The following is a 16,663-nucleotide window of genomic DNA, read 5'->3' on the forward strand; positions in this document are numbered from 1 at the left end:
TTCTTCTGTAGATGTGACTGTGAAATTTAAGGAATGATATGTTTAGTGTAATATTTGCTGGCATAATGAGCATGCACTTTAAAAATAGAAGCCAGTTGGAGGCCCCTTCAAAAAACAAATATAAAATCACAGAAACTATAAAGGTTATTTTGAAAACTAGCCATAATATTCCCCTGTGTGGGTCTTCTGTTTTCCCTGAATAGTGAGAACAAAACCATCTTTCTGGGTCTGTCCCAGTTTTAGAAACTGTGATTATTTCCCCCACCCCCCTTTTTTCTTTTGAGCAACTGCTCAGGAGAATAAATTAGGCGATGTGGCATGTATGGCGGGGGGGAAATGTCGCAAAAGAAAAGCTGACTAGAGGTGTGACAGGAGTTTGTTTAGCTGCTAGCCAGAAGACCTGCGCTTGGGAGTTTGGTGTAACTCCTTACTTGCAAAACCGCGCTAGTGTGTGATCATCAGAACATATGCAGTCAGTCTCTGAGAGAAGGGAACCAGCTGGCTGGCAGAAAAATACCATTGGCATTGCCCGTGTTCTTGTGTTGACAGTGTCACAAGCTGCCCTCCCAGATGGAGAATTTGAATGAAGCCAGTTGTGGGTCATAAAAAAAAAAAAATCAGTCTTCATTTTCGTGCATCACTCTTAATGACTGATATTGCTTAGATATTGTCTTGTTTCATGGTCAGCAAAAACAGATAGTCATTTTGAATATATCTTTCAAGTTTCCCATTTAAAGGGAAGCAATGTACAATGAAGATTACATGATACTGTATTTGTGCACTGTTTGCAGTGATGGCTGATCTTCTGCATTGTTGAACATTTAATTTTTTTGTTACAAAGTGTGGTTCTGTTTTTCCCTTAGGACCGCTCTGACCAGGGAGCCTTTCAAAAATCAGCCTTTGACGGGAGTCATAACTTTGCAGCTGCTTCCCGACGCAATGATTCTATGATTCAGCCATTCGTGACATGCAGTGCTCAGGATAGAATAAAAGGTAATCTCTAGATATCCTTCTCTGTGCTAAAAGAAAGTGCTTTTTGTTTTTGTTTTTTGAAATCCACAGCCACTAGAAAAGCAGTTAATTAGAGTAAGTGCACACTATGTTACTTTGAGGCTTGAAGATCCAGAGAGGGTGGGAGAGCTGACTCAGAAGTTGTGAATTAGATTCCTGGCACAAATTCCAGTTTAAGTAACAGTTTCTAACTCGCTGCCCCAACACGTAAGGTTGGATAAAAAACAAATGATGAGTGCAAAATATATGTTGTCAAAATGTTTATTTTCTATATATCTTTAATGAGTGCAATGATTTTTGCATTGAATTCTTAGACTATGTCCCAGGTTGTTATAAGCTAAATGAATTTATACAAAAGTGTGATATTCATAGAGTACACTTGCATAATTTAGACTTAAAGGTAAAATTTGTTCAAAGGTTAGGATCATTCCCTTAATTTACAAATTTGAATTATATTAATGAACTCATTAAAAAAAATAGGTAGACGTGTACGTTGTACAAAGAAAACATATATATGAGTATATGCAAGCATATAAGTAAGAGCTATTAAGACCACTTATTTTCCTGTCTTCTTTCATTTCTGATGGCATACTGTACTATCTGTCCAATTTGCACCTGACTCAGCAAGAGACTAGTTATTTGAAAAGTTTAAGTATTTGAGATGGTCTTGACCCCTATCCTTTTAAGTGTACTCTTATCCTTCAAGCCAAGCACGTACTTAAATACCTTTCAGTAGGAAAAAAAAAATAATTTCTTTGATGTAGTTGAATTATGCATGATTTTTTCCCACTTCCCTAGACAACTGTGGAATCTGGGTGGCCTGCAAAAAGTAATTTCATAGGCTGCTGTGATGACTTAGGGTACTTTTAACGAAAACCCAAGAGCCTATATCTGTAAAGCTCAAGAAAAACTCCCATATAATTTAGGGGTATTTACCCCATTTGTGTTGACTTCAATATTTTGTCAATATTTTGACTCCAGGCAAATAATTAGATATAGGCTCAAGCATTGTAAATATTCAAAGATCAGATTTTTTTATTTTTTTTTTTTAAGATCTGCCACATATTTCTCTTGTATGGAATTCACACTGATTCTGTAGTTACAGGAGAAAAGGGTCATCCTTGGAGCTAGCCTGCCCTGTAAAGTTAGCCATTGCCAAAGGATCAGAAAACAGCAAAAACCTTTAAACGGTTCCTTAAAAACATAAGCAACTGCTAGGAAGCCACTGATCCAAGTGAATGGCGACAGGTAACTTGTCACTTAAAGTTCAAAACAAAATATGTGGAAGAGCTGTACTTTCAGATAAGGATTCTCTAACTGTGATCCAAAAATCAGGATGACTGGTTTGCAGCTTATTCATAAACTAATTTTCAATTGAAGAATGATGATAAGAAGGCATAAGAGCAAAAAAATGTGATGGTCTCAGAAGAGAATGTGTGTCAGATGTGGAAAGGATGCTCTGGAGCGTTGCTGAGAGCTATTGTCAGGGAGGGTTTGACATGGCTGGGGCTTCCCAGCCATGGCCTGGGAGCAGTTTGGAATTGGAGTCAGTGGACAGCAATTGACAAAGTTATTTCTAGAAGTATCATTGTGTTGCGATTTCTCATGAAGATTTGGCATTTGATGAGTAAGATTTAAGTGATCTTAATGGAGAACTGCACAGACGCTTTCAGCAGCAGGGTGTCTGCAGTAGGGCTCTGATCCGAAATTTTCTTGGTGAAAGACACTTTGGGCTTACAGTAGTCCTACACATTGTTGAAATCTTTCTCTAATTTTGAAGTCATAGTATTAATCAGTATTGAGCTAATACTCATTCTACTTTCCCTTTGAGCTTATCATGTATTTCCAGTCATTGGTTCAAAAAAATTTTTGCATTGTTTCTTATAAAATTCTGTCCTCAGTCTTTCAAGGCATCTCTAAGGGCAAAACACTACACCTATACACAACCTTCATTTAGCTCAATTTTGAACTTCAGTTTTGTGTGTCTGTTTAGGGACGTGAGCCACAGATGTGGTGAGCTTCTTGTGACAGGCAGGAACAGTCCCTTGTACATTCTTATGGTGTACTATCCAGATCTTGTATGTAGAAGTATGGTTGGTATGTTTTAACAAAAAATAATGAGATAGAAGAGATTTTTAACATAATAGAGTACCTACTGTAAGAATTTAATGACAGGAGCTGTATTACATTTAATAAAACGTCATTTTCTCAATTAATGTTTTCTAGTAAGTTATTTCCGGTATCATTCACTGCTCCTACCAATAAAATGCTTATAAAAGCTCAGCAAAAATACACCGACGCTTGGCCTCATAATATTGCTGTCTGTTTTAAGAGTCTTTTTTATTATACATGAGCAAGAAGGCTAATGTCTGGGGAAAACTGGTTATAGCCAAAACATTACATTTTGTCTTGCCTGTGGATATTTAAATAAAGGGGGAAGAGATACTAATCCAATATTGAAATGCCAGTGTTTGTTCTATTTTTGCATGAATAATACTTGCTGCCTTCAGGTCCTCACTTCTTTTGCTGCCAAGCTGTTGCACAGATTCAGTGTTTTTTAGAACAACCTCTTTGAGAATTGATACTTCAGTGCCAGCAGCTTCACATTTCTGGTGTTGAAAGATTACTGGAATGTGTTTCATTAGAGGTTCTTACGTATTTCTTATACGCCCTTACATTATAAATGGTTATGGGGAAATGCTGTCATCTCTCTGGTTAACTAGCAGAATAATCATAAACTCTCTCTACTACCATAGACTGCCGAGTCTCTATGGTTGTACAAGCATCTGTTTTCATACGTGTGGTAATGTCAAAATAGAAAATTAAGAAGTTAAATTTAAAATTAATGTTTAAATTTTGCTTGTAAACATTACGTGTCTTATAGACAGACTCAATTATTTACTCTCCTAAACTGTTTAATATCTGAAAATTCAGTACATTTTTTTAGTGGCTTAGCTGTTCCTCTGATCTCCCTAAATCTGTTAAGATCATTTCCTGAGGTCTTGAACATGGAGCCAGCGACTGCCTGTTAGGTTAAATTCTCGCACTCTTTTGCTCCTGCTCCCATTTTGCTGGGAGCTGTAGTCGCTTGTGATCATTTCTGATTCTCTCAGGAAGTCTGAGATTTTTCTGTGTGTACTGTTTGTGTACTGCAAGAAAAGTGCCAGTGGTAACCCATCACCAAACAGACTTTGTGAAATTACATATCAATTACTGTGAATCTAAGTTAATATAACAATATGGTATGCTCAGTCTCTCCAGCTATGGCTATTGGAGTCTGCTCAAAAAGGGTAAAGCACAGTGTAGGGTGTATTGTGAATTTTTTTTTTTTTTCTTCTTTTCTTCCATCGGGCATCTGTTTCCTGCTTTGGGACTTCCTAAATCAGAGGTTCTGTCTGGACCATTGTGGCATTGATACCTCACTAAATTTTAGTCTGTTTCTTAATATTTTTTTAAAATTTGGTTCCCAAAATATCCTCATGTTAATGAGTTCCATGATTTAATGGCACAGGAAAAAATACTACTTTGTGTTTGTCCTGGGTGTGCTACTTGATAGTTACACCAAGTGCCTTTTAGTTACTGTGTATGATACTGTCAGTGAGAGCTTCCTTTTCACCTTGTGCATAGCTTTTACAATTTCATAGACTCCTCTTATATCCCCTTTTATTGCTTCTTATTCTAAACCAAAGAAGTCTGTGTTCCTTGTAGGAATGTTTTTACATGTGTCCAACTACCCTTGCCACCTTTTCAATATGTTTCTGAATTATATTACATCCTTTTTCAGATAGGAAAGGAAGAATGAAACCTTAGATGCTGCTTAAAAACTAGGCACACCCTTTACTCTGAGTTCTAGATGGAGTGTTTGGACTTTTCTTAAGGCTCTAAATGTCTGTTTCCTTTTGACTTCGTGGAGTATATATTCAAAGAATGATCCAGTGCACTTCTGTTGTGTTGTTCCTGAGTGGTAATTGCTATAAAGTAATAGGCTTTGTGTATGTGTCAAGAGTTTTCCCGTACGCCCATGTGTGTCACTTTGCAGTCACTGACAGGGAGTTTCACCTGTGTTTCCTGCTTACTTAATATCCTGCAATGTTTTTGCAGAGCTTCATAGTCTGCTTATTTTTGGTAGTTCTGAGTGTTTACATGTGTAAATTTTTTTTCATCTCCCGATTCATCTTTCAGATAATTTAATTACATTGAACAATACGATTTTCTTTTTGTTCTAAATTCTTTTTACTGTAAGAACTTGCCCTTTGCTCATCTCTGTTTCCTCTCCTTAAATTGCAACCTGAAAGAATGTAATCATAATGCAAGAAGCCAGTATGCATATATGTTAGGTAGCATACCTTTTTTTCTGCGTAAGACTGGCAATCGCTATCTTTTTTTTAAGGTCTTGTTAGAACTGTTCTCCTTGTCTGCTCACCTTCGCTTTCTTCTGATGACGTTCTCACTTTTCCTGAGATACAGGGTTTGAACTATTTGCTGTCTTTCTGATCTTTAGGGTACTGTCCAACCAATAGGAGTTTTATAGGATTCTTGAGCTAAGAGCATGATTTGGTTTGTTTGTTTGCTTTTAGGGAACTATCTCAGTACTCTTATCTAATAAACATAATCTATTGCTGTCTGCCTTGATCACCTCTTTGTTAACCCTATTTCTTTCAAGTTAGATTAGTACTTTCATGCAGGATTGTGCAAAAAGACTAGCAACATGCAATGCAACAGAAGAGCTCCCATGAAAGTGTGGTATGTCGGTATTGTTAAATTGCTTACCTGCCATTGAAACTCAAGGATTATTAAGAGTCCATGTTTCGTGTTAAGTTTTGAAGACCTGTTCTGCATTGAAAAATGTAGGGACTTTTTATAAGATTAGACCTTTAGATTGAGGTGAATTTAAAGGACAATAATGAACTGGCCTACAGCAGGCACAGCAGTCATATTAAATACTGCAGGTATGTAAGTGTTGTTGCTTAGCAAACCACTGAATGGTTTAATTGAGTAGTTCATGTTTTTCTTGGTCCGAAGTAATTTTCCGGTGTGAGTTGAATGCCTTTTGTAATGGTAAAGAAGGTGCTATCGTAATGGTAGGAAGATGAAGACTGTAATTCAGAAATGCCTCTTTCTTCTCTTGCCATGGGATAACAGAAATGTTTCTTCTTCTGAACTCTTTGCTGAGAATGTGGTTCTCTTCTGTACATGAATGGTGGTAAGTGCTCCCCATCAAAGGGAATGAAAGCATGAACCTACAATCAGTTAGGATGCAGCTATGTAGAAGTGAAAATGCCTTCAAATGGATTAAAGCAATTTGTGCCTTGCACTCAACTTCACTATAAGCACAAAGTTTCCCTATATTTATCTTTAATTTTGCATATGCAAATCTGAAAATCAGCCCTTCAAGAAATCCCAAGGGGTATATTTTCTGCTTGGTGTGATTTTAATTCTAGTTTAGTTAGTTTAGGGATTTGAATAATTTGTGACTCACTTCAGCATTGCTTGAGGCCTTCTAGTCCAGTCATTGATCAATGAACTGGTGTAATATGCTTGTTTCTGCGGCTTATTTAACCCCTTTTTAAATTTTATTTCAGAGTTGCCAGTGTCTGATCGTGGCAATGGTGAAAATGAAACTCCTCCACCTCTCCCACCACATCCCAGTGAGGATCTGCTGAATGAGGATTATAATCATAGGTTGGACCTTGGCTATTCTTAATATTTACAGCCCTAATTGCTCATTAGTGGTTGTGATAGTAGTTCTAATTGATTTTAAAATCACTTTTTATTTTTAAAAAAATTGTACCACCATTTTTATTCAGCTAGATGATCCTTTAATATAAGCTGGGAATGTTATTTTAGCATTTAGTGCATTGTTCATTTCAGTTGTTCATAAACTGCAGTACACCTGCTATTCATGATATATGGATCACAATACCAAGCATGTGTTTAGTAAAACAAAAAGAATCCCAAAACATCCCAATTTAAAAAAAAATTAAAAAGCATTTAAAACTATACCAGTAGGTGCTATGTGTAGCTGCAGTGCCTGAAGTCTCTTAAAGCTTTGTAGGAAACTGAATCTTCTTATGTAGCATGTCAGCCAAAGACATTCTTGAGGTTACAAAATGAAGCCTCAGTAACATTGAAATGTTTAGGGGAAAAATTAATGGACACTTTACCAGTTGTAAATGCACTGGGTAGATTTTTCAGATATTTCAAGAATGCCTTTTGTAAAGACTGGTGTCCTTGATGGCAGCTACAGGCTTTGATTTCCATAGTAAATATGGAAATTTGGAAGTGCAGAAAAGAATTGTACACGTTAGAGTTTGGGATGGCATACACTTTGTCTAAGGTAGCACAGGATTCAAATCAAAGCATCTTTTCAACCTACCAGACTCCTGATGCTGAGAATTCAATGAACTCGGTTTACTCATTTTCTGTGTATTCAGTTTTGATAGGCATGCAACTGTTTTATTGCAGTGATGTTAGGCAAATATGCATTTCAACTAAAAACTTAGTCATACTTCTGTCCTTGTGTGCATGGATGTGATTAAAATCTACCCTTCAAATGACTGGTTACACATAGTATTGAAGAGTAGATATATTTTATTATGGGTACCTTGAATTCTTCGTACAATGAAGACTCTTGTAACTATTTTCTTTTTGCTAACAGAGTAATTTCACTACAGTAATTTCATAATTTCTGGTCCAGGCAGGTATGTAGGACATGGTAAACAAACAAAAGTCTGCATCGGCTAATAGAACTCTGCATTAAATTCTCAACTGCAGTTGTTTGCTAGAACCTATTCCTAATTTTTCAATAAGTTGGGAGCAAAAACGTTCTCTTAAATTATAAAGATGTATTGAAATGATGATGAATTTACAGGCCCCTTCTCCAACCCTGACTTTTTTCCAGTGTTGTTTTGGTTTTCCATTTGGAACTTAAGTTCTGTTGAAATTGAATTGCTGTGTTGAATCATGCTGATTTCATTGAAACTGCATTTCAGCAAAAAAATGGGGAAAGTGTTTTGACACTGTAAAACCAAAGCTTTTGATTGAACAGTTTGGAAATAAATGTTTTTAATTTTGGAACTGCTTTCTGGTTTTAGACTATTTAAAAAATATATTTGTGTTTCTAATTTAAAAGAGACACAGAAGATTTCAGATGCATTGCAGTGAGGTGTTTTGACGACTCCTAGGTGAAAGTTACATTGAGTTTCACTCAGGTGGGATGTTGAAATGTGTAGGTATTTGTCTAACTTGAAGTAAAATAATTAAAAGCAAAACAGACAAACAAAAAAAAAAAACAACCCCAAACCATGATACCTTGGAATTCTTCAGTGTTATGACACCCTCCATAAGTCCCCCAGGCTCCAGGCTCTGCAGAAGTGGTGCAAGGCTATAAAATAGCTTTTTATTAGCAGATGAAGTAGAATTGAGCCACGTCTATTGGCAGTATTTTTCCAAGTTTCTGTAGCATGTTATTTGGGAATGCAGTGGTTAAATAGGACTGGCAGAATGCAGGAAAAATAAGAAAAATATGAATTGTTTAAAAGCAATTATCACTAAGCATTTTTATTTGCATCCATGATGAATAACAAGTCACTGGAGGTGCTAAGTCCTAGAAAAGAAAAGGATCGATAACTGGTCTTAAAATGCATGGCCACAAGCAACTGGAGGAAGAAACACATGTATATTTGTGCATTAATTAGTTCGCTTGTGTTTTGAACTAGTGCCTAAATATTTTACATGTCTTTTTTTTTTTCTCTCCTGCAGCCCCATCATAAATTCAGCAGTGCATTTAACAGATCAGCACATCAACTTCAGATCTTTGACACCATCCAAGCAGTCTGAATCAATTAATCTGAAAGCCTCAAAAAGCATGGATCTGGGTAAGAAGGGGTGGGGTGACATATAGGTCAGCTTTTTAGCCTTAGCCCATCTGCACCATCTCTGTTTCTTGTTTTTGTTTCTTAAACACAAATGTCAGGGAGTAAGTTGTGCAGAGGAGCTGCAGTGATGGGGACAATGGTCTGCCTCCTGTGGCATCTAATTGCAAGTACCCTTTTTATTGAAGCTGTAGAAAGGTTGGTTAGTTGTTGTTTTTTTTTTATTAAAGGCCTTTCTATCTGTTGTATTGAAATCTTAGCTGAGGAAAAGAGGGAGCGTTTGTAGAAATGAGCAGAAAGAATTGCTGTACAAGTTTTAAGTGTCTTAAAAAAGCAAAAAAGCAATAACAAATGTCATTTTGATACAGAATATAAATGATTGCAAAACTACACTGAACAAAGGCTAGCTTTCCTAGGACAAGTTGTATATTTCTTCAGTGACAGTGACAAACACAGGCAATCGAAGTGTTGCAGTAGATCTTTATAAATGCTTGAAGAGTGGTAAGGTTATGGTCCTCTACCCATCAATGCTGTGTAGAAAATCTTGCAGGGTGGGTGAAGCAGAAAGTAAATGGTTCTTTCAGTGCTGGGAAAGCATTTGTGGGTGGAAAACCGAGCCATGTTTTAATGAGAATTCAAGGAAAAATTCACAAAGTTCTTAAGCCTCAAAGAAAACCAAATATGCTTTTCTTTTTCCTTTTAATTCTTCTTTGTGGCAATCATTCTTTATGTGTTTGGTTTTTTTCCAAATTTGAGTGTTGATGGAGTAACTTTGAGACCTACCATTAGGATGTCTTTAATCATAGATTTGTGTATTTTGTTGGATCAGATTTTTGTACACCATTAATAGAAAATTACTAATTTCATATATAGTTTAAAGGAAGATTTTTCGTGGTGCTTTTTTTTTTTTTTTCCTGAAATGTTCTATGTTGGTCTTAGTTTTTGTATTGTTGGTTTTTATTGTCATCTTAATGTAATATTCTGATATAACATAAAATTTGTGTACGTCTCTAATGGAGTGTGAGGAAAGTCAAATAGTTATTAATGTAGGATAAGAATGGATAAGAATTCATTTAAGGGAGTTCTTAAGGCAGAATTTTAAAGCTACAGCATGATCAGACCAGAAATTCATCCTTTTGCAGTTGTTGTGTTCCACCATTTTGATGAAGAATAATGAATTAGATGATTTTTTATTTTTTTTTTTGGAAGAATGGAAACACTCCCCAACAAGGGTATAATTTTACAGACTTGAGTCAAAATGTATATTATATGTAGTCTACTAGAAAAATAAATGTGCGACTCTACTGAATCTTCTTTTAGAAAGGTTTACTTACACCTCCCACAAAAGTCACTAGAAAGAATATTCACTAACACCAATGTAAAATTACGCAATGGGAGTGCACTTGAGAGCATATTCAGAACTGCCGGGTAACTTTTCCTTCCTTTGGTCCTGGTCAGTGTTCATTTATATTGTGAGATTTAAATTCGTGTAAGCAATCTGCTCTTGACACCCAGAAACAATGTTTTGAGAATGTATATGAGTCACTAAATCATAGTGGTTAAAAACTAAAATAAAACTGGGTGCAAAAAGTAAAATAAAAATTGGGTATGAAGATGTCTTTAAGATCTTTAAGATTGTTGCTCATAGAAGGTAGCTGTTGAAAATGCCCTTTCTGCTATGAAAGTAAAAACCAAAAGGGATAATAATCAGTCTGATTGGAGGCACTAACGTTTTATCCTTTTCGTATATGGTGATGTGAAGGTAAATCTGTTACCTGAGATAATCATTTAAAGAACTGGAGGGACTGTGAAAAAACTGCACCCATCCTGTGTTATAGAAATAATAATAGATGAAGTAAAATTGCTTGTACATAGCTCGGCAAATAAAGAAACTGAGGTAGATGAAAGCTGGGACTTTTGTAGTTGTTCTCTATCAAGCAGTGAAGTACCATGTTCGACTTTCCACTTTTTGAAAGATTTTTAAGCAGAAGCTTTTGGCTGGAAAAGGGAAAGAACCATGAAAATCTTAGATTAAGTAACTGCAATATAAAATGCTTCTAATGCAAATAAAATCCCAATAATTCGGTATATAAACCTGTGCTTCCAAATAGAGCATTCATATACTGCACACTCCAAAATGGATTTTTCGGGAAGCAAAGTTATTTCTTAGTTTGTTTTTATACTTTGCTCATTACTTAACTGCAGTCATGACTCATAGTAACTTCTCATCCCAACATGCAGCTGTGTACCCACTATTGATTTCAGCGCATTGTTTGCCACAATAAAAAAAAAAAAAAAAAAAAAAAGATGGGAAGTGCTGCTGTCTTCATCTTCCAGACCCAGAGTTGAGGTTTTGAGAAAGATTTGTTCAGCACCATAGAGGAACCATGCAGCAGATTTGGTAACAAAGAGCAGAGGTGTTCCCTATCTGAAAATGCTTTTATAATGGCTAGGCTCTCTTTTTCCAGGCAGTCATGGGATGCTGCCCAGTTATTACTTTTCTTTTGTTCTCAAGTTTTGCTAATTCCTTCCAAAATAAATCTTACATGATGAACAGAAAAATCACAGAATTAGAGTCCAGGAGGAGAGCTCTGAGACCTTACAAAATGTGACTTAGATGCAGTTTCTTTCCTCTTAAACCAAGTTGTCTTGGAATCAGGTGTCTTTGCAGATCTGGGAAGACATAACCAGCCTTTCAGGTTACAAGGTCCAGAAATTACCTGGATGTATGTAGACCAGAATAACATCTTGAACTCAGTAGATAACAGAATTAGTGTAACACAGGGCATAAATGTGAAATGTGTCCTGCTATTCACTTAGGAAACATTCTACTTTACCTTGAAACTTGTATAATGCATCCATTGCCTAATTGTAAGATTACAAAGAGGAGGGCCATGAAGATGATCAGAGGGCTGGAGCATCTTTCCTATGAAGACAGGTTGAGACAGTTGGGGTTGTTCAGCCTGGAGAAGAGAAGGCTCCAGGGACACCTTATAGCAGCCTTCCGGTACCTAAAGGGGGCCTACAGAAAAGGTGGAGAGGGACTCTTTTATCAGGGAGTGTAGCAATAGGATGAGGTGTAATGGTCTTAAATTGAAAGAGGGGAGATTTAGGTTAGATATTAGGAAGAAATTTTTCACTGTGAGGGTGGTGAGACACTGGAACAGGTTGCCCAGAGAAGTTGTGGATGCCCCATCCCTGGAAGTGTTCAAGGCCAGGCTGGATGGGGCTTTGAGCAACCTGGTCTAGTGGGGGTGTCCCTGCCCATGGCAGGGGGTTTGGAACTCGATGATCTTTCAGGTCCCTTCAAACCCAAACCATTCTATGATTCTATGAATTACATAATGGCATCACCATCAGAAGGATCATTAGTGGCAGATAACAGAAAATTTTGAACATGAGAGACCTGAGAATCCAGATACTGCTACAGATTGGGAACCTTATGAGTAAATAGTAAATTCATTAAAATTGGGAGCTAATGAAATCGTATAGTAAGCGTCTTTTCTGGCTTTGATGAGGGTTGATGTATACACAAGAAACAAATCTGTTAAGTAAAGACTACTCTATAATTACATAGATTCACAACGGAAACCCATTTAACATTGATGTTTATCCTTTCAGTTTTATATATTTTAGGCTCAGAAACCTTTGAGTGCTTAATCCTTTTTCCAGTCGTATCTATTTACAAAATAATAGTAATTATAAATTAATATGCTCAGTGAATAATATCAGGAAATAAGGGTGGGTGATCAAAAAGTGTTCAGTACTGCTAACATGTTGCATCAATTTGTCATTGTCACTCTCCAGAGCAAATCTTGCAATGGAAGGAACTTGGCACATGGAGCAAAAGGTTGCTTGCCAGTAGGGCAGATATGGTTTAGTTTATTGACTCTCAGTGCATTTCTGTATTGTAGATCGGACAGCTGGACAGGAGCAGAAGGCATGAACCACAGCCACCTGGCTGCTTAGGCAGCGCTCTATGCCGTCATGTGCATGCCATGAGTCATATGAACTGACATAAGTCTTAACTGCTAAATTCAGGAATAGCATGAATCCAAAAGGAGTATTGTCTGAAGTTGGTGTATTTGAAGAACTTAAGTTATTTGCAGATGAGTTCGTTTTTGCTTGAATCTACTTTAGAAAATAAAATAAAATAAAGTCAGTGGCTTATGTGACTTACTGAGTTACTGTCATAGAAATTTAAAAAAAAGAAGGTAAAAAGGCAAGTACTGTGATAATTTCTTTGGTTTTGCAAACATGAACAAAACCTTGCCTAATATGTACAGATGTCCTTCTGCAAAGTGTATGGAGGCGTGGTTACTGGTTCCCTGCTTTACATCCATCATTTACACAGCGGTCAAAGGCTTCTCAAAATTTACAGCTTCATTCAGAGTAATAGGGTACAGATTAGTTCTATATCAGCTATAATATCCATATTACAGTTCCAGATCAGTCCTAATGTTCTTCCCTGCTGCTGTGTTGAGATAATGACAGTACTTTCTGGATGACTGGTAGAGTTCATATCCTGTGTTTTATGGTATACCTTTTCTTTGCCTTGTCTACTTTTATTTTGAACTGGTGGTGACAAAAGAGCCCAGCCATCCCTTTCCTTCTGCTGATTCTGGCACCTGACACGTCCACTCAGTTGCGTAAATTATTTTGTTATGGATGATGGTGTTTGAATATGTTAGCAAAGAAAAGATGCTCCTTATGCTGTGATTTCAAGAATTTGACCAATCAAAGTTTGACTTAAGAGTGCGTGTGCTCAACAGATTTAGACTGCGTGCCAAGTTTGGACTTGTGCTTATAGCATAGTGTTAAAAATAAGCAGGACAAATCCAGAAAGGCTAGAAATAAATGTTGTGTTGTCCCTTCCCACTTAAGTGATACTCTTTTTTTGAACCTTAACGGCAGACAGAAAATGAAGAAGAAATCAATGGCTTCTATACAAATCATTGGAAGGATGATTTTCCCTTTCCTTTAACAATCTTCTATACCTACACATTTTCCCATACATTACCAAAGTTGTCTAGAGAAGAATTTCTATGTAATTATTCATCAGAATCCATTTTCAGTAGTGTTTTTTCTTTCTTTTAGCTGTATTTAAAAGGTAACTTTTGTGGAGAATGAATGGCAATACGGATTTATTTTTTTTTTAATGTTGTATTGGAAGGTGAAAATTGGCATGCTTTAAGAAAAAGAAAGGAAAGAAGATGTTATTTATCTGAAATACCCTTATTTTCCATAAATCTTTATGCACAGGAGTGATTTAGGCTATATAAAACTATACTGTAAAAACTACAGCCATGGGAATTGTATTCAAACGCATGAAAGTGTGGCTTGTTTTAACCTGAAGCAACATGAAATTGAATCATGTGAGTATATAGCAATTTTTTTGTGTTTCAATTCAGGCAAAGTACTATGTTATATTTGAGGATATTGGTATAATAACCCGTGACCACTATCCTAAGGTACTGCTCAACTCTCCCTTCCTTTCCCCATTAAAAGCAAAAACCCATAGATCTTAACTGATTAAACTCTGCAGCCTGAAGAAATGGAAATATCCTTTACTGGATTTTAAATGTGAGTGAAATATTCGCTAAAACATCATTAGACATACTCAGAGTCCCTTAACCTTGGGGCACATTTAGAAAGATCGACCAATTTATTTATGTATTTAGGAATAATTAGCAAGTGAATATGTAAGATGTAGGGTATAAAGTATTCTGCAAGGAAGCCAATATTTAACCAAATGCTAATTTCTTTGTTAGTGAAGGGATGCATTACAGTTTATACTTTTAAAACACCTTGAAACAAAGAGAAAACAGCATTTCACATCCAGAAGGATGTGGAAAATGCAATCAAGATGCTATTAGCTACTTCCTGGTTTGCTCTGAAACCAATTGTTCTTACTCTGAGTGTAATTTTGGATATTGAAATAAATATCTCAAAACATAACCAAATGAGGACCAGGCAGAGCTAATGGAGATTACTTTTTTAAACAATAGTTTGATTCGTATACAGTTAAAAGTATACAGTTTGGGAGGTTTTTAGTGAGAGTTAAGGTATTGGTGGGACAAAAATCATCATTGTATTAAGCATGTTGTATGTATGGAATACACTTGTCAGGTTAGTTTGGGTTGAAACCAACTTCAGAACTGCATTTAGGAGCCAGGTAGGCTCTTTAGAACATTAATGAGGAAATGAAGAAGAAGATGGCTCAGAATTCTAACAGACTTTTCAATGTTACTGGCTTATAACAGTAATTTAACTAATTAAGAGGAAAACTGATCAAAAATGTCATGGGTTTAGGAAAAACTCTATTGCTTATGGTTGTGATTTGTCTTTGGGATCAAGGGTCAAAAGAGATTTTAAAATTATTCTAGTTTATGTCATGAGTAACTTTCTAGTACTGTCAGATTAGATGTATATTTTCTGAGGCCACTCTGCAGAATAAACTTTTAGAAACGAACACGATGTAGTTTTCTTAGTTTAAATGGCTTTCAAATTTCTGTTTGTAAGATCTATAAGTAGGGAATGAAACAAAACCATTTATTAAGTGATAGGGACACTGTGAATTGAATTGAAATGAGATTGAAAATAGGTTTATTCTGTATGAGAAGAAAGGCTTTTAATAAGGTCAATTATGTTACTCAGTTTTACACCAAATCTGCATTGATGCAATTGAGGGGAAGGTGAGCTATGGCATAAAGGCAAAAGTGGGCAGAAGGGAATATCAACTTGTTTTGTAGAAAATCTTCTAAGATTCAAGGAAGCTTACCGTGGAGCAGACTGGGCACATCATATGAGCTGTGATGGCGATAGAGCTAAGAAAATGGCAACACATGGTTGAGGTGGTAGTTTCTTATGCTGCTTTAGTGTTAGTTTGAAGTGAGTTGATCTGTTAATGCACTTAGATTATTAAAGTATTAGGGGGAGAAAATAGCAATTAAGTTAATGTATAGCTACTATGAGAAAGAAAGTACAGATGATAATGAAGTAACTTTTAAGAACACTTTGTTGTAAATCTGTTCCCCACACTTTGTCTTAAATCTGTTCCCTAGCAATGTTTTCAACCATTGAATGACAGATTAGATTAGGAACTTGTGGTTTAACCCTAGGAGTCTGGAAGAAGTGTTAATGACGTGCGGGAGAAATGTAGCGGGGGAGTTAGATCAGTTTTAGCTGGGTACAGTTTCTCTGGAACAGAGGTGAGAGAGGCTTAGAGAAGACAACAAAAGTATAAAAGAAGCCGTGATGGCCTCAATTACCAGTGTAACCTTCAAGAATGAGTAGTTGTTGTGCCACTAGAAGAAAGTGAAGAAATCTATATCATGCTGGCAGGGAAATTGTAGAATAATGTTATTTTCTGCCATGAGAAAATCTTCCATTTTAAGGTAAATGTGTCCAGTGGACAGCATCAACTATACTGCTAGTTCTTCAATAACAAGTAGTAGTAATAGTGAATGCACGCTTAGGCATTTTCATTCTCATGTGCTAACATGCAAGATGTATCCCCTGGGGACCTTCTCTGAATGCAATTGAAGTATTAAATCAGTTCTAACAAAATTGTTCTGAAAAATCTAATTAGAGAAAACCTTGTACAGATCAGAAAAAGAATCCGGAATCTTGGTTTGGATGTGATTTATTCCCGTCTTTGAATGTGCTGAACAAGGCATCCCAAATGTTGTGTTAGATACCATTTTGGAAAAGGTTTACCTTTTTTACCACATAAGTGTAATTTATCTTTGGCCCTTGTGCAAGCTTTTTGCTAGGCT

General features: G+C 36.3%; 1 protein-coding gene across 4 annotated transcripts in view; it reads left to right on the top strand.

Annotated features, from left to right (window-relative positions):
* The window catches only part of PARD3B (par-3 family cell polarity regulator beta), a 423,552-nt gene that overhangs the window by 229,546 nt on the left and 177,343 nt on the right, over nucleotides 1–16,663 (top strand). For all 4 annotated transcript variants that reach the window (XM_074145663.1, XM_074145666.1, XM_074145665.1 and 1 more), the window contains 3 exons: nucleotides 864–993; nucleotides 6,594–6,693; nucleotides 8,773–8,888. In XM_074145663.1, coding sequence (XP_074001764.1) covers nucleotides 864–993; nucleotides 6,594–6,693; nucleotides 8,773–8,888 — 346 coding nt within the window. The remainder of the gene's footprint in view (nucleotides 1–863; nucleotides 994–6,593; nucleotides 6,694–8,772; nucleotides 8,889–16,663) is intronic.

Source organism: Numenius arquata, chromosome 3, assembly GCF_964106895.1.
Source record: "Numenius arquata chromosome 3, bNumArq3.hap1.1, whole genome shotgun sequence".
Lineage (NCBI taxonomy): Eukaryota > Metazoa > Chordata > Aves > Charadriiformes > Scolopacidae > Numenius > Numenius arquata.